At 45.2% G+C, this 18,985-nt stretch overlaps 1 protein-coding gene across 1 annotated transcript in view; it reads left to right on the top strand.

The window, feature by feature from the left end:
* The window catches only part of LOC132401880 (riboflavin-binding protein-like), a 46,475-nt gene extending 31,552 nt beyond the window's left edge, over positions 1 to 14,923 (top strand). Inside the window, exons 6-7 of the mRNA XM_059984198.1 lie at positions 5,479 to 5,714; positions 14,807 to 14,923. Coding sequence (XP_059840181.1) covers positions 5,479 to 5,685 — 207 coding nt within the window. The 3' untranslated portion in view covers positions 5,686 to 5,714; positions 14,807 to 14,923. The remainder of the gene's footprint in view (positions 1 to 5,478; positions 5,715 to 14,806) is intronic.
* The last annotated feature ends 4,062 nt before the right edge of the window (positions 14,924 to 18,985 follow it).

Raw genomic sequence — 18,985 nt, 5'->3', positions numbered from 1 at the left:
GGGAACCATCCTTACCACATCTGCTCTGTCTAGGCCTTTCAACATTCGAAAGGTCTCAATGAAATCCCCCCTCATCCTGATGAATTCCAGTGAGTACAGACCCAGAGTCTTCAAACATTCCTCGTATGATAACCCTTTCGTTCCTGGATCATCCTTGTGAACCTCTTGTGGACCCTCTCCAATGCCAGCACATCTTTTCTAAGATGAGGAGCCCAAAACTGTTCAAGGTGAGGCCTCACCAGTGCCTTATAAAGCCTCAGCATCACGTCCCTGCTCTTGTATTCTAGATCTCTTGAAATGAATGCTAACATGGTATTTGCCTTCCTCACCACCGACTCAACCTGCAAGTTAACCTTCAAGGTGTATGTAGTGTGTTCTTTGCTGTTGACTGTGTGTTTTGCACTTTGGCCCCAGAGGAATGTTATTTTGTTTGGCCACATGCATGTGTCGTTGAATGATAATTAAATTTGAACTTGAACTTTAGCTGGTGTTGGAGCATCTTTGATTTATCCAGTGCTCTCAGCTGCATCTAAATTTCATGTGAGATTAATCAATATGGCTGAACACAGGCTTCTGTGATGACAAAGATCACAGGAAAAATCTGAGACTGATTAACCACTCAGTACTTCTGACAGAATATTATTGCAAATGCTTTAGCTTTACTCCAGAAATCACACTTGGACATTCTACCCCATTCACGCAAGGTGTAACACAAGTGCAGCTCTTTCATGTACAGTAATCTGTTGTCATGGGGTCACTTGCCTCTGTAAATCAGGTAACATATACAAAATGCTGGAGGAGCTCTGTGGGCCGTGGAAAAAAGTACAGTTGACGTTTTGGGCCAAGACCCATCAGCAGGCTGCTTTGCTGCTCAGCAAACATTGAGCCCTGTGTTACATTTTCACCCAGTTGGCATTGCACTCTGAGATAATCCTTTCGCTCTTGGTAAGCTTTCCTCGACACCGGTGTGTATAGTCTGGAACAAGCGTATAGTCAGGAACAAGCGCTGGTACTTTTATCGGTTACAATCAAACAATGTGATGAATTCTTCTGGACAAGAGCACATTGTCCAGAAAGTTAAAAAAAACTACACTACATGAGAAGGAGGTCCAGGAGCCTCAGAACTCACACCACCAGGCCCAGCAACAGTTATTCCCCCCCCAACCATCAGGCTCTTGAACAAAAGGGGATAACAAATAAACTCTTCTTGGACTTCAAGCCAGGTACAGGTATCGATTATAACTGCCATTTCAATTATATCTGCACTGTACATAAAATTGTAGATGCTTGTTCACTTGATGTATGCATTAAGAGGCATTTTGTTAGTATGCACTGTGTGTTTTCTTCCAAAATTACTATATGTAGTTAAAGTGGTGTTCCTGTAAGTACAACAAGGCTAAGCAACAACTTCCATCGGAAAATACTGTTTTAAATGAAATTATCAGCCTACTCCTAACCCATGTAAATTTCTATTTTTCCCTATTAATTCTGTTTAGACTTATCGATTATAACCAAAATTTTGATGACAAACTCTACCGTCTTCTTCAGGGATGATGGCTGGGCATGTCTTGTCCAGTGGTATTTATACCTCAGGATTCTGTCCCTCCTGATTAGTTAGTCCTCATCCAATCAGGTTTCCACTCTATCACATTGTTTACCATTAAATTCCAGTTCTTATTAGAGCAAGAATTTCATCTTTATTAAAACCTTTTCTTCTAGTTGTATTTCAATGGTTTCCTTCACCAGGTGGTCCCAAGAGCCATTGGTGTGTCACAGTAGTTTTGTGCCATCAAAGTCGGGACTGTTCACCTGCCAGCCCTCCCGTCTCCTAATGACCGGAAGTACATTGGCAAGTCCACCACTACCCAAGGTGAACTAGTTTCATGAAGGAACACTGGGAAACAGGTCAAGAAATATAACAAACTATCCAAACAAAATGCAGCCATCCTACCATTGGACCCAGAAAGGATTGTCATCAATCAAAATGGGCAAAGCATTCACAAGGCGACTAGATTGGTCCGCGCCAAGGGGCTAAAATTCTCTCCAGTCCCCAGAGCTATCCCTTAATGGGACTACATTGGTGGAATAGAGCAAGCAATCCAAAAACTACCATCAGATACCATGGAGGAGGTAAGAATAGAGGTATGTATGGCCAGAAAAAGAGCCGTTTTGCCAAAACCGAACATTACATTCCAGGCACGATGGCAAAATCAGCCATCATGATTTTACCAGAGAACAAAGGAAATGCAATGGTCCCGAGGTCCTCCAAGGAGAAACACAGGAAAGTCCAACAGATTCCAGATGATCCCACTTACAGAGTTCTACAGCAGGATCCCATGGATTCGATTGTCGGGATGACCTGTACTGAAGAAGTATGCAAGGCACTTCTGCTTCAGGTGCTGGCACCACCAAGACTTTGGACATTATAGTCAGTTTCGATGTGGTGTCCTTGTTCACAAGGGTTCCCATTAAGGACTGCTTGGTTCTCCTGTGGTCAAGGTTTGATTAGGGTACTATTGACCTTCTTGAACACACCCTTGCATCGATGTATTTCCTCTATAAGAGGACTACAATGAACAAATGGACGCAGTGGCCATGGGGTCGCCCTGTCATCGGCTTTTGCTAATTTCAACATGGAGGACTTTGAAAAGAAGGCTCCAAGTTCTTTGCCTTTAAACCCCGAATGCTTCTTCAGATATCTTCATAGTGTCGCCTCATGGACTCCAGGTATGACATTCCTACAGAATAGCTACAAGGTGAAGGAAATCACCTTAAAAACTGACAGAAAAACCAGGAAACCTAATAATGAGAAGGAATCTGTCACGACTGCCTGTCTTCCATATATTTCCACAGTTTCTGGAAGGATCACGAGGATCCTGAAGAAATACCAGATTAATAGCATTCACAAACCTGTAAGGAAGCTCAAATCACAGCTTATGTGGGTCAAAGATGAGCTGGGACGTAGGTCAGCTGGTGTTTACAGGATTCCCTGTGAATGTGGAGCAGCCTATACCAGCCAGACAGGATGCACAGCGGAAACCCGCATTAAGGAGCACCGGAGGTCTATCCATTTCAGTTTCCCAGAGAAATCAGTGACGGCCATAGGATTGACGTTGATGACACAAAACTACTGTGCCACACCAGTGGCCTGGTAAAGGAAGTCACTGAAATAAAACTCGAGGAAAGGAATTTTTAACAAAGGTGAAGTTCTCACTCTAAGTAACAATTGGAATTCGATTGTAAACAAGGTGGGATATTGGAAACCTGACTAGATGAGGACTAACCGATCAGGAGGGACGGACTATGGGAGTATAAATACCAGCAGACTAGATATCCCCAGGCACCACCCCTGAAGAAGATGGCAGAGTTTGTCATAGAAATGTTGGTTATAATCGATAATTGTACCCGACTGGAAGTCTGAGAAGAGTTCATTCATCATATGCGCTAGGAAAGCACTAGATTCTTTTTCAAAGTGGATAATTTCACGCAGCTTCACTTGCCCTTTCATTGAAACGTACCCACAACCTATGGACTCAATTTCAAGGACTCTTCACTTCATGCGTTTGATATTTTTTATTATTATTTCTTTCTTTGTACTTACACATTGGTTGAAAGCCCAAGTTGGTTGGGTCTTTCATTGATTCTGTTATGGTTATTATTCTTCGGATTTAACAAGAAGACGAATCTCAGGGTTGTGTTTGGTGACATGCATGTACGTTGATAATGAATCTACTTTGAACCCTTGAACTTTAAAGAGAAGGATGCATTTGCTCCTTTCACCATTTAAAAAAGCTCTAACCAAGAACAAAGGTGGCAAGTGTTTGGGGTATCTTAGGGAAGCATTTATCAAGATGAGGCAGCTACTGTAGATATGCCCTCTAAACCAGAACTCCTTGAACATAGTTGCATTGTTTTGAAGTATTTTTCTTGGAATCATTCCATTGCCAAGTAATATTTACATGTATGGTACATTCACACATAATCAGAATACTGTTCCAAGGAAGTTGCAATAACACTTAATTTCTGGAAATGTAGTTACACATTTAGAGAACATCTGTGAGAACATATTGTGTAGAATAATTTTAGTTTGATGGCCCTTCCTTGTACTGTATGTATTTGATTGTTGTGGAGAACCTCATGGCCTGGAAAATTACTTGTGGGATTTCACCAAAGCTATGCAGTACTGTACATAATGATTGACTTCCTTACACTCAAGTGCAATTACTTCTGGTGCGATCCCAACATTTAAAAAAAAATGAAAAATACAGATGCTCCAAGCAAGTACAAATATCCTATTGACATTATCTGGGCCAGGTGGACTTTGAACATATGAAAACTAGCCAAAACTGTTAACTAGGATTTATGTAGCACTTCATGACAAGATATGAGCCAGTTGCACAACCTTTATAGGTCCATGGAGAGAACAGTTGCAAAGACACAAGTCAAAAGTATTGATGTTTACACCAGAAGCAGTCACAAAAGCAAGTCATCCTTAATCTCGAAAGGCAGATAAGAGAAAAAGATCATCTTGTTCGTTTGCAGCTTAATATTTTAAACCATTAAAAAAATCCATGCATATTAATTATTTATCTGTAATTGTTAAAGGGGCATGCTGATTAAGTATGTTTTTAAAACAAGATTCCTGCACAAATCACTTAGCACCATAAGATATATCCCGATACCACAATCCCTATGCTTTCGGTAACTACAAACCTTGCTAATGATGGCTCATCTGCCTTCAGTATTGTTTCCAGCAGGACTCTTTTACTTAGGAGCCCAAGCATGGAAGTAAAAAAAAGATTAGTTTTAGACCTCAAAAGGACATAATACAATTGTTATTTTACTCCATATTTGAAGAGAAAATTGAAATCAAATACCAGAGTTTTCTTCCCATGGAGTTACATTACCTTTCTACATGTGAAATAATGGAGCTAATGGTTCACTGTTTCTCAGTTTATTTTCAAAGGGATCTGTTGCTATTTTTTTGCACCCTGTAGGAATTTCACACAAAGTGGCTGTAAGGATTGCTTACAAAATAATACGAGTGTATTTCAAATTAATTAGCTATTTGTAAAGTTGTTGGGACTTTTCTGAACCTATAATCAGACATTATATATATGTAGGCCTTTATCTGTCTCCTTATTCCTTTTTTAGGGTCATAGAAAACCATAGCACAGAAATATGCCCCTCAGCCCATCTAGACCTCCATATCCCACCCATTCATGTAGCCATCCAAGGATGCCTTCTTTGTCACCCTTTCTATTTCTGCTGCACTTTCAAGGAGCCATGGATAGAGCACCCCAAGATCCTTCTGCGCATCAATGATCCTAAGCTACATACTGTATACTTTCCTCTTATATTTGATTTCCCAACATTTCAAACTTAATGCACATGGAAATTACAAATGATTTTATATATAATAAACTGTAGAATAGGATGCTGAACTACTCATTAACAATCAAATGATTCTATGTGCAGATGTATAGGAATGGAAAGGACCTCTGTGAGACCATTTGGGGTGCATCTTTCAAAATGTCTTCATGCCCTTGTCACTGTCTGATGATGGATGATAATGATAACAAAGTGATCCAGCACTTGCAGTCCCACAGCGAAGCGACATCAGACTGTACAGAAACATCCAGACAGAGATGCTTTTCGTCAGTGGCGGCAGAGGAGTCGGCATGAAAGGAGAGACAGGAGAAAGAATTAAGAAGGTACAAAATAGTAGAAGGACAACATTTGCAGAATGGTAATATATTCAAATGAATTCCTTGCGACTCGGATGAAAATTTAGCTATGCACATCCTGCAGCTTGTTATCATAGATAAAATTCAGCATTCACCTGCAAAGTATGGCCTTAGCTCACTGTATTTTAAATAATTGTACAGTGTCCTGTGTATGTTACTCAAAATGGGTTTTTTTGGTTTGTTAAGAGTAGGAATGCTTTGATAAGTGTTTCTCTCGCAGTTGTTTTGCTTTATACTTGTTGATATGGTAATGGTATTCATTTGTTAACCAATGGGGAATGTTATTTTGTCTTGTGAGGCTGGGAACTTGGGGGAGGGGTTTTTCGCGGGCTTTTGGGAGAGCGGGAGGAAGACGTCGAGGAAGGTGGACGTGCGCTGCACTGCTCGGAAGACCACCAGGCGTGGTCCTAGGTGTGAAGACGTGGAGGTCGGAGGCAAGCGACGAGGGGTCGAATGGTTCGATGTTTGAGCTCCAACGATGTGCACTAAACTGACTGAACTTTGATAAGTTGGCGCCTTGTTGTCTTGTTTGTTACCCTTGCATATATATTGTATTGCCTAATACTCTTTTCATTTTAGTAAACTCTTTAAAGTGTATTTCATAACGGTATTCATTGTGGGTTTGATATAGTGGGCGGGCGCGAGGCATAAACTCGATTCTCACAGCACCTGCGTGTATGGGCGGTGGGATTGGTGTGTGGCTGGATCTCCTTTTCCCCTAGACATATACCAGCCTGTTGGGTAAGTGTTACATAATACTTCAGGTTTTTCTGCCCTTTTGTATCTGAACTAGTTACAAGTAATGAATCAGATACTGTATATGCAACAGTTCCAACCTCCTACATTGGAGTTACTTTTCATTCCCCTTTCATAAGCTGATATTTCTATCAAATCATTTAGAAGCATTGGTCAGAAGATATCTTTTCTCACCAGCTTATCTATGATGATCTTTATTTTCCATAAGACCATTGCATATTGGAGCAGAATTATCCCTTTTGGCCCATTGAGTCTGCTCTGCTATTCCACCATGGCAGAATTAATATCCCTCTCACCACCATTCTTTTGCCTTCTCCCTAATCAAGAACCTATCCAACTCTGCTTTAAATGTACCCAATAACAGCCTCCAAAGCCTTCTGTGGCAATGAATTCCACAGATTCACCACGCTCTGGGTAAAAAAAAAGTCCTCATCTCTGTTCTAAAGGGGCGTCCCACTATTCTGAGGCTGTGCCCACTGGTCTTCGACTCCCCCCACTAAAGAATATATTCTCTCCACATCTACTGTATCTCAGCCTTTTAATATTCTATAAGTTTCAATGAGATCCCCCCCCCCATTCTTCTAATCTCCATCATGTACAGATCCAGAGCCATCACATGCTACCAATATATTAACTCTTTCATTCCCAGAATGATTCTCGTGAACCTCTTCTGGATCCTCTCCAATGCCAATACATCATTTCTCACAATACTCCCTGTAGTCTGACCTATGCCTTATAAAGACTCAGCATTACATCCTTAGTTTTATATCCTAGTTCTCTGAAAATGAATGCTAACATTGCATTTGCCTTCCTTACCATGGACTCAATTTGCAAGTTAACCTTTAGAGAAACCTGCATGAGGACACCCAAGTCCCTTTGCACCCCTGATTTCAGAATTTTCTCCCCATTTAGAAAATAGTCTATCTTTTTATCCATTCTACCAAAGTAGTTGACCAGACACTTCCCTACACTATACTCCATCTGCCTCGTCTTTGCCCATTCTCCTAATCTGTCTAAGTCCTTTTGCAGATTCTCAACACAACCCACCCCTCCACCTATCTTCTTATCATCCGCAAACTTGGCCACAAAGCTAACTATTTCATCACTAATATATAACATGAAAAGAAGCAGTCCCAACACTGACCACTGCGAAACACCATAGGTCACCAGCAGCCAGCAAGAAAAGGCCCCTTTATTCACAGTCTTTTGACTCCTGCCAGTCAGCCAATCCTCTATCCATGTAATACATGTCTTTCATGTAATACAATGGCCTCTTACCTTGTTTAGGAACCTCATGAGCTGCGCTTTGTCAAAGCCTTCTGAAAATCCAAGTCAACAACATTCACTGACTGTCTTTGTCTATCCTGCCTGTTATTTCCTCAAAGAGTCCAACTGTGGTGAACTATGTGCCTGTCTGGACACGCCCCCTGCGACTGCTCCTCTGGCTCCTCCCACAGACCCCGGTATAAAGGCGATCTCTGTCTCCAGGATGTAGTATGGTGATCAGCCACTGCTTGTTCCTTCTTCCAGTCAATAAAAGCCGATATCTCGCCTTTACGTCTCAGAGTGAGTTATTGATGGTGCATCACCAATAGGCAAGATTTTTCATTAAGTAACTGACTTAATTAAGACTTTGGCCTGTTTTATCATGTGCCTTCAACGACTCCAAAACCTCATCCTTAATACTGAACTCCAACATCTTCTCAACCACTGAAGTCAGACTAACAAGCCTATAGTGTCTTTTCCTTTACCTCCCTCCTTCCTTAAAAAATAGAGTAACATTTGTAATCTTCTCATCCTCCAGAACCTTTCCAGAATCTAGTGATACTTGAAAAATCACTACTAATGCCTTCACAGTCTTTTCAGCTACCTCTTTCAGAACCTTGGGGCACAATCTGGTCCAGGTGACTTATCTACTTATCTACTTTCAGACCTTTCAGCTTCCCAAGCACCTTCTTCCTAGTGATAGCAACTATGCTCACTTCTGCCTCAATACTCTTGAACTTCTAGCATACTGCTGTTGTCTTCCAGTGATGACCGACACAAAATACTTATTCAGTTTGTCTGCCATTTCTTTATTGCTTTTTCTACCCCTCCAACATAAATTTTCAGCAATCCAATAACCACTTTTGCCTCTTTTTTACTCTTTATACATCTGAAAAAACTTTTAGTGTCCTGTTTTATATTATTGGTTTGCTTCCATTCATACAGTATTTCATCTTTTTTTCCTTATTTCTTATTTGCTTTCTGTTGGTTTTTAAAGGCTTCCTAATCCTATAATTTCCCACTTATTTTGGCTATATTTTGTACCCTTTCTTTTGCTTTTATACCGTCTTAGACTTCCCTTGTCAGCTGCCTCATCCTCCTTTTAGAATACTTCATCTTTGGGATGTACCTATCCTGCTCATTCTGAATTGCTCCTGGAATTGCCAGCCACTGCTGTTCTGCCGTCATTCCCACTAGATTCCCCTTGCAGTCAACTTTGGCCAGCTCCTCCCACATATGTCTGTAATTCCCTTTATTCCACTGTAATACTGCTCCACCTGATTTTAGCTTCTCACTTTCAAACTGCAGGGTGAATTCTAACATATTATGGTCACTGCCTCCTAAGGATTTGTTTACCTTAATTCCCTAATCAAATCTGGTTCATGACACAACACCCAATCGAGAATTGCCTTTTCCCTTATTGACTCAACTACTAACTGCACTAAAAGGCCATCTTGTCGGTGTTCTACAAATTCCCTCTCTTGACATTAAGCACCAATTAGATTTTCCCAATGTCCCTGCTTGTTAAAATCCCCCTTGAGTATTATAACTTTGCTCATTTTAAACATCTTTTCCATGTCCCATTGTAATTTGTATATCACATTCTGGCTACTGTTTGGAGGGCTGTATATAACTTGATGGGAACTGCCGTTTTTCCCTGGCAGTTTCTTAACTCCACTCACAAACACATCTTCCAATTCTATGTCTCTTCTTTCTAAGGATTTGGTTTCCTTTTTTTTAATTTTTCCATTGACACATAGCTATCTCTTGCCAGATAGTTAAGTCATGTACTTTCCCTGATGTATATGTATGAAAGTGAGACAGAAGGTAGTGTGGTGAACTACATATACCTGTCTGGACACGCCCCTTTGCTGACTGCTCCTGTGGCTCCTCCCAAAGACCCCTGTATAAGGGCGGTTGGAGGCACTGCTCCCCCCTCAGTCTCCAGGATGTTGTGTGGTCGTTTCTTGCAGCTAATAAAAGCTTATTGTTTGCCTCCCGTCTCCGAGAGTTATTGATGGTGCATCAATTTTATTAGCTGCAATTTTAAACCATGGAGAGCAGTTTACGACCAGACAAATTGGACATTGATCCTCAATCTCCCGAAGCAGCCATTGCTTTTGAGCTCTGGCTTGCATGCTTCCAATCGTACCTGGAAGAGATTCCCGTGACTGAGCCTGCTATCATGCACAGAGTCCTCCTCTCCAGGGTCAGTCCACAGGTATAGTCCCTAATCAGGGACCTGCCGACCTACCAAGGGGCACTGGACGCCCTCAAAAGACAGTACCTGTGGCCGGTGAACACTGTCTATGCAAGACATCGCTTAGCAACGCGGTGGCAGCGGGCCGCAGAGTTGAGCGCTGAGTTTGTCCGGGCCCTACAGACACTCGTGCGGGCCTGCGACTGCAGGGGACTGACGGCGGAACAGCATGTGGAGCTCCTGGTACGAGAAGCCTTCGTTACGGGGATCAGGTCAGCGTACGTGCACCAGCGGCAGCTGGAAAACGCCGATCTTACCTTACAGTTGGCGATCGAGCTGGCCGACACGCTGGAGGCTGCTCTGCACAATGCTGACGCTGTCCAGCCAAGCGATCTCCCGCTGGTCCCATGGACGCTGCAGACCCCACCACCTGCCAGCGAATCAACCACAGCTGCTGCCACTCGCAAGTCCGTGAACTCCCCGCGACCCTCCGTTGAATCGACCACGGCTGCTGCCAGTCGCAAGTCCGTGAACTCCCCGCAACCCTCCGGTGAATCGACCACGGCTGCTGCCAGTCACAAGTCCGTGCAGTGTTACTTCTGTGAACTCCAAAAGCACCCCCGAAAACGCTGCCCGGCCCAAGAAGCAACCTGCTCCAGCTGCGGAAAGAAGGGCCACTTCGTCAAGGCCTGTAAGTCCAAACCACAAGCGGGTTCGAGCAGCGCCACGTGCGAGGCATGGGGGTCGCCATCTTGGTCGCCGCCATCTTGCCTGCCCGCCTCGTGCGAGGCATGGGGGCAGCCACCTTTGTCGGCGCCACCTCACCCCGCCTCCGACCCACAGGTGCTTACCGGACACCAAGACGGCAGTTCAACTCTGGCCTCCACCAGTGCCCCACACCAGCTTGCAAGGTCAATGATGGATATCCTGGTGGAGGGGCACAGGATTAGCTGCCTGTTTGACACGGGCAGCACTGAGAGTTTTATTGACCTGGACACGGTGCAATGCTGCAGACTCGTGACACAGCCGGTAAGCCAGAGGGTCACTATGGCTTCTGGATCGGACTCCACAGACATCCGGGAGGGTTGTGTAGCGACATTGATGGTGCAGGGTACAGAATATCGGGACTTTGCGTTACTGGTCATGCCTCAACTGTGTGCCCCAGTGCTACTGGGGCTTGACTTCCAGAGCCACCTGAAAAGTGTGACAATGAAGTATGACGGGCCCCTCCCACCAATCACTGTCAGAAATCCTCAGTTTTGTGGGGTTTTGTCATATACCCCACTACTGACCACACACACACAATGACCCGCACATCCAACCCAGCACCATGCCAACAGCTGCACTACCGACACCACTTGCAGCCTCTCCACCCTCAAGATCCCTCCCCCACCGCTGTTCGCCAACCTGACCCCCGACTGTAAACCTGTGGCAACTAAAAGCAGGAGGTACAGCGCGAGGGACAGGGCCTTCATTAAGTCAGAGGTGCAGCAGCTGCTCAGGGAGGGGATCATTGAGCCAAGCACAAGTCCTTGGAGGGCCCAGGTGGTTGTTGTTCGAACCGGGCAGAAAAATAGGATGGTCATGGTCTATAGCCAGACCATCAATAGGTTCACGCAGCTTGACGCGTACCCCCTAACCCGCATCGCGGATATGGTCAATCAGATAGCTCAATACAAGGTGTACTCGACCATAGACCTGAAATCCGCTTAACATCAGCTCCCCATCTGCCCGGAGGACCGCCCCTACACCGCCTTCGAGGCGGGCGGCAGGCTCTATCACTTCCTGCATGTCCCCTTCGGTGTCACGAATGGTGTCTCTGTCTTCCAGAGGGAAATGGACCAGATGGTGGACCAGTGCCAACTGAAGGCCACGTTCCCATATCTGGATAACATTGCCATCTGTGGTCATGACTGGCAGGATCACAACGCCAACCTCCAACGATTTTTCCAAGCGGCCAGAGCTCTTAACCTCACCTATAACAGGGACGAGTGTGTGTTCGGAACCACCCGACTTGCTATCCTTGGGTATGTCGTGGAGAACAGAGTCATTGGCCCTGATCCTGACCGTATGCGCCCCCTGTTGGAACTCCCTCTTCCCACCACCCTCAGAGCCCTCAAATGATGCCTGGGCTTCTCTTCCTATTACACCCAATGGGTCCCTCACTACGCAGACAAGGCTCGCCCCCTGGTCAAGTCCATCGCATTTCCCCTCTCAGCCGAGGCCCGCGCGGCCTTCAGCTGCATTAAAGGGGACCATTGCCAAAGCAACGATGCATGCGGTGGACGAGACCATTCCCTTCCAAGTAGAAAGTGACACCTCCGACTTCGCGCTGGCTGCTACCCTCAATCAGGCAGGCAGGCCAGTAGCATTCTTCTCTTGTACCCTTCAGGGCCCTGAAATTCGGCACTCCGCGGTGGAGAAAGAAGCCCAGGCCATAGTGGAAGCTATTAGGCACTGGAGGCACGATCTCGCCGGCAAAAGGTTCACCTTGCTGACCGACCAGTGCTCAGTTGCGTTCATGTTTAGCAACCAACAGCGGGGCAAAATCAAAAATGATAAAAATTTTGCGGTGGAGAATGGAACTCTCCACCTCCAACTATGATATCCTGTACCGGCCTGGAAGGCTCAATGAGCCCCCTGATGCCCTACCCCGGGGAGTGTGTGCCAGCACGCAGCTCAACCAGCTATACGCCCTCCATGCAGATCTTTGCCACCCGGGGGTCACCCTATTTTACCATTTTGTGAAAGCACGGAACCTGCCTTACTCCCTTGAGGACATCAGGACGATGACCAGGGACTGCCAAGTCTGCGCTGAGTGCAAACCGCACTTCTACCGTCCTGAAAATGCACAACTTATCAAGGCCACCCGCCCCTTCGAGCGACTGAGTGTCGACTTTAAGGGCCCCCTTCCCTCCACCGACCGCAATGTCTACTTTCTCAACATAATTGACGAGTACTCGCGGTTCCCCTTTGCCATCCCCTGCCCCAACACCACTGCCACGTTCATCATAAAAGCCCTGTGCCAGTTCTTCACACTGTTTAGATATCCCTGCTATATCCACAGAGGGTCCTCCTTTATGAGTGACGAGCTGCGCCAATACCTACTGGATAGGGGTATTGCTACGAGTAGGACCACGAGTTATAATCCCCGGGGAAATGGACAGGTGGAGAGGGAGAATGCCACGGTGTGGAAGGCCACACCCTTAGCCCTTAAGTCAAAGGGATTGCCGGTCTCTCGCTGGCAGGAGGTCCTCCCCGAGGCACTCCACTCCATCCGCTCCCTGTTATGCACGTCCACCAATGCCACCCCTCATGAGCAACTCTTTTCTTTTCCCAGGAAGTCATCCACTGGGACCACCCTACCTGCTTGGCTGACGTCCCCAGGGCCAGTGCTGCTCTGGAAACATGCGAGGAGCAATAAATACTCCCCGATGGTTGAGAGGTTTCACCTACTTCATGCGAACCCCCAGTATGCCTACGTGGTCTTACCTGATGGGCGGGAGGACATGGTCTCCGTCCGCGACCTGGCACCCGCAGGAGCACCAGACCCCTACCCCGTACACTCCACAATGACTATGAATCCCGTACCCACCGAGGTGTATACCCACGAGACACCACGCACACCAAGCCCTACACAGACTCCTCATGACACTCCCATACCGGGCGCCTCGCACACACATGAGGGATTACTGACGCTTAACGGGCTGGCACCTCAAGTCAGGCCGGAGCCAGCACAACCACCGGCACTGGTGCAATCACCACTGGTGCTACGTAGATCACAGCGACAGCCTCAACTGCCTGATAGACTTAACCTGTAAATATACTTGTAAGAAACTTTGCCCCATGGGGACTCTCTTTTAAAACAAAGGGGTGGTGAATGTGGTGAACTACATATACCTGTCTGGACACACCCCCTGCTCCTGTGGCTCCTCCCACAGACCCCGGTATAAAGGCAATTGGAGGCACTGCTCCTCCCTCAGTCTCCAGGATGTTGTGTGGTGGTCTCTTGCTGCTGATAGTGCTCTCTTGCAGCTAATAAAAGCCTATTGTTCGCCTCCCGTCTCCGAGAGTTATTGATGGTGCATCAGGTAAACTGCCTAATTTCAAAAAAAACCAATTCCTGTTCTTTTATGTTACTGCAGAATGCAGGTTTACTCTATATTTTATTCGGTGCTGGCTGCAAGGATGTGCATAACTAGACTTCAATGAAGGTGGCAAAAAAGTAATTTGAAAATCTGCCAGCTGGCTTTTCAACTGCAACATTTGGCATACTTTCGGCAAAGAATTTGGAGCAGTTCTGAGGGAAATCTGGGCCATTATGTTAATCGATAATATTTTAAAAATGTACTTTGAACGTCAGAAACTTGAAATGAAAGCAAAAATCCCTGTGAGCAACAAACAGATGAGGTAGCATTGGTGCACAGAGAAAATGAGTTCTCATTTCAATTCATTCATTATGTTGAAACTTTAACTCTGTTTCTCACTCCACACATGCTTTTTGAGTTGCTGACTGCTTTTGGCTTCCTGTGGTTTTTTTTTATGATAGTCAACAACATTTTAAGGTGATTTATTTTGATTTAGTTCATAAATTAATAGAAGCAATGGCTGAACTATCTTTGCTCATTTAGTGGGTTAGCAGAGAACCACTTCTGAACTCAAGTAACTATTAGGGCAATTTGTTGACCTTAAAGTGGGATATAATTGAGACATTAATTCACAGCTTTCTTCTGGACTTGTACTTCCTGAATCAAAGCATGATTTTGATTACTTTTATTAAATTTGTACAAGACTGACTGAGACCTTTATCAAAGTTATTCATATCTTTAACTTACAGCATAGAAGATCGGAGGACATTCCTAACCAGGAAGTTTTTTGAAAAATCAGGAATCATGTTTTGACAAATGTAACATTTTACCATCAAATAAACAAAGTCAGGAAAAACTTTTCACTATTATTGGCTCTTTGATTATTATATTTTAACGTTCATTACAAGTTCTGGTGGGATATTCGTATTATTGCCTGTTACTTCTATCAATCAGCAAAGGATTCTGAATTCAATTCAGTATGTGGAAAATTCCAATTCCACGCTTACATTTTTAGCCATCCAAATTTACATTGTTAAGAGTCTTTTGATGCTGAGAGAATCCAAGGATGCACTGGGACACATCATCAGTGATGTCTCCTGGGGTCATCAGGTGCCCAATGAATCACTGGCACTAGACTACCCACCATCAAGGACATTGCTACGTGCCAGCAGCCATAGACCACAGACACAGATTTTAATGTTAAACAAATATATTTTCAACACCTACCCAAAATATAGATAATTAAAACAATTGCTCCCCTAACCAAAGATTAACAATGCAATGCATCTTAGCTCACAAACTGTGGAGGTCTGGAAACATCCTAGGACGGCAATCCAGAAGGTTCTGGAATCCATGGGAACAGGTACAGGTGTCTGTGAGGAAGGGTTCATAAGATAACACAAAGTGATGATCACGGAAAATTCCAGAGGACAAGTGATCGTCACGTAACACACTGGATCCACACAGAGATAACAAGGTGACGCCTAGATTCCAAAATCCACGTAGGGATATCATAAGGTGACGGTCATGGAATATTCCTTAACACAAGTGGTCGCCATGTAACACACCGAATCCATGTATGGATTATCAAAAAGTGGTTGCCACAGAATACTCCAGAAATCTGAGTATGGATCATACAAAGTGACAGTCACGTATCCAATATGCACTGTGTGCCGCAAATTATCACAATCTTCTGGACAAGGAGAAATACTGGGAACGTCCACTGCTGTAGTGAACTCTTCAACTAACTCAACTCAACTCACTCTCTTGCTGGTAACTCACAGTCCGTTGCATCGCTTGGCTGCAGAAATTTTCAGAAACTTCCCGAATTCAATAGAAAAAAAATCTACCCTCATTTGTTATTTGACACCATCCCCATGCCCCGCCCAGGCGCACCTAAATGACGCTTATGGTTAATCCATAATATCCATAATAAGGCCAGCAATATCATAAAGGATTCGATCCACTGTTTGTCCCACTCCCATCAGGGAGGAGGCTATGTCGCATACGTGCCACCAGACTCAAAAACAGTTACTTTCCCCAAGCAGTAAGGCTGATCAACACCTCCACCCACTAACTCCATCCCACTGCTTTATCATTTCCCAACAGTCATCTTATGTACAGACACTTCTGTACCTAGCTTCACTTTATGTACATACAATCAATGTATATATACAACTTGCATATTTATTTTTAATGTGTTTTTCTAAATTATTGTGTTTTTTAGCTTATTGTTTTTTTTACGCTGCATCAGATCCAGAGTAACAATTATTTTGTTCGCATTTACACTTGTGTACTGGAAATTATATTAAACAATCTTGAATCTTGAATACTTTCAACATATTGCTCACCCAGTCCTGAATTCATCCAAAAATCTGCTGCCTACATCAGATTTCACCACTGTGCTTCCCAGCTAACATTGATCAGAACGTAGAACATAGAAATCTACAGCACAATACAGGCCTTCGGCCCATAATGTTGTGCTGACCATGTAACCCACTCTAGAAGCTGCCTAGAATCTCCCGACTGCTTAGCTCTCTATTTTACTAAGCTCCATGTACCTACCTAAGAGTCTCTTAAAGGACCCTATTGTACCCGCCTCTACCACCTTCGCTGGCAGTGCATTCCACTCACTCACTCTCTCTGTGTGGAAAACTTACCTCTGACATCTCCCTTGTACCTGTTTCCAAACACGTTAAAACTATGCCCTCTCATGTTAGCCATTTCAGCCCTGGGAAAAAGCCTCTGAATATCCACATGATCAATGCCTCTCATCACCTTATACACCTCTATCAGGTCACCTCTCATCCTCCATCGCTCTAAGGAGAAAAGGCTGAATTCACTCAACCTATTCTGATAAGGCATGACCCCCCCAATCCAGGCAACATCCTTGTAAATCTCCTCTGTACCCCTTCTATGGTTTCCACATCCTTCCTATAGTGAGGCGACCAGACTGAGCACAGTACTCCAAGTGGGGTCTGACCAGGGTCCGATAGGGCTGTAACATTACCGCTCGGCTCTTGAACTCGATCCCAGGGTTGATGAAGGCCAATGCAACATATGCCTTCTTTGCAAGTCCCATACCAAATGTTGATGCAGCTGGTCAGGACTCTCTTGATGGTGCTCTTGTAAAAATTGGCTAGAAAGGGAGAGGAGTCTCACTTGCCTCAATCTTCTCAGACGTGGAGACACTGCTGTAGTGCCACAGTGTGGAAGGCCACACTTTTAGCCCTTAAGTCAAAAGGGTTGCCGGTCTCTCGATGGCAGGAGGTCCTCCCTGAGGCACTGCACTCTATCCGCTCTCTGTTATGTACGTCCACCAATGCCACCCCTCACGAACGCCTATTCGCTTTTCCCAGGAAGTCTGTCACTGGGACCACCCTGCCAGTTTGGCTGACGTCTCCGGGGCCAGTGCTGCTCCGGAAACATGTGAGGAGCAATAAATACTCCCCGCTGGTAGAGAGGGTTCACCTTCTACATGCGAACCCCCAGTATGCTTACGTGGTCTTACCTGATGGGCGGGAGGACACGGTCTCCATCCGCGACCTGGCACCCGCGGGTGCAGCAGACCACTACCCTGAAGGCTCTCCGGTAACTATGAACCCTGCACCAGAGGTGACACCGTACTCACCAGGCCCTACACAGACTCCTCACGACACTTGTATACCGGGCGTTTCGTACGCATTTATACCAGGCGCCTCGCACATGCGTGAGGGATCACCGGCACCTAGTGGGCAGGAACAAGCACAACCTCCGTCCCCTGTGCAATCACCAATGTCGCCGGCATCCATGCGATCACAGCCGGTGCTACGTAGATCGCAGCGACAGATTCGACCACCTGATAGACTTGACTTGTAAGAAACTTCGCCACATGGGGACTCTTTCAAACAAAGGGGGGGTGAATGTGGTGAACTATGTGCCTGTCTGGACACGCCCCTGCTGACTGCTCCTGTGGCTCCTCCCACAGGCCCCTGTATAAAGGCGATCTGAGGCCTGACGCTCGGCCTCAGTCTCCAGGTCATAGTATGATGGACACTCACTCCTGGTTCCTTCTTCCAGTCAATAAAAGCCGATATCTCGCCTTACGTCTCAGTGTGAGTTATTGATGGTGCATCATGTAGTTTCTTGATGAAAGAGGTGGTGTTAAGGGACCAGGTAAGATCGTTCCCTATATGCAGTCCCAGAAACTTGCTCCTTCTAACTCCTAACTCTCTCCACAGAGGAGTGGTCAGCCTGCACCCTCCTAAAGCCCATAATCATCTTGTGAAATATCCACCACAAGAGGGACTTCCTAATGGCCAAACATTTTAATTCCGACTCCCATTCCTGTTTCGACGTGCCAATCCATGGCCTCCTCTTGTTCCTTCCAGCTGGCCCCCTTCCCCTCCTCCACCTTTTTATTCTAGCATCTTCGGCATTCTTTCTCAGTCCTGAAGAAGTGTCTCAGCCTGAAATGTCGACTCTTTAACCCTTTTCCATTAATGCTGCCTGCCCTGCTAAATTTCTCCAGTGTTTAGTCTGTTGCTTTTGATTTCCAGCATCTGCAGACTTTCTTATGTATCACTATTCCTGTCCGCGTTGTGACTCAAGTTGTGCTCACACCATTCCACCAGCCACTCTACCTCCTCTCTGTATCATTGTTATTGTTGATGAGGTCAATCACTGTCGTTTCATCGGTGAACTTGATGATTCAGCTTGAACTGCATGTAGCAGGTCAGTCGTGCTTCAGCGGCGGACTGAGCACACAACTCTGGGGAATGCCGGTGCTCAGCATGATGAAGCTAGAGGTGCTTCTGCCAACATGGACTGACAGTGGTCTTTCTGTCAAGAAGTCCAAAATCCAATTACAGAGGGAAGAGTTGAGACCCAAATGAGGACAGAATTCCTATTTTCCATCCTGATCACTTTCCTTTCTAATTTATCTCCTC

Source organism: Hypanus sabinus, chromosome 11, assembly GCF_030144855.1.
Source record: "Hypanus sabinus isolate sHypSab1 chromosome 11, sHypSab1.hap1, whole genome shotgun sequence".
NCBI lineage: Eukaryota > Metazoa > Chordata > Chondrichthyes > Myliobatiformes > Dasyatidae > Hypanus > Hypanus sabinus.
This window is presented reverse-complemented; position numbering and strand designations above follow the sequence as displayed.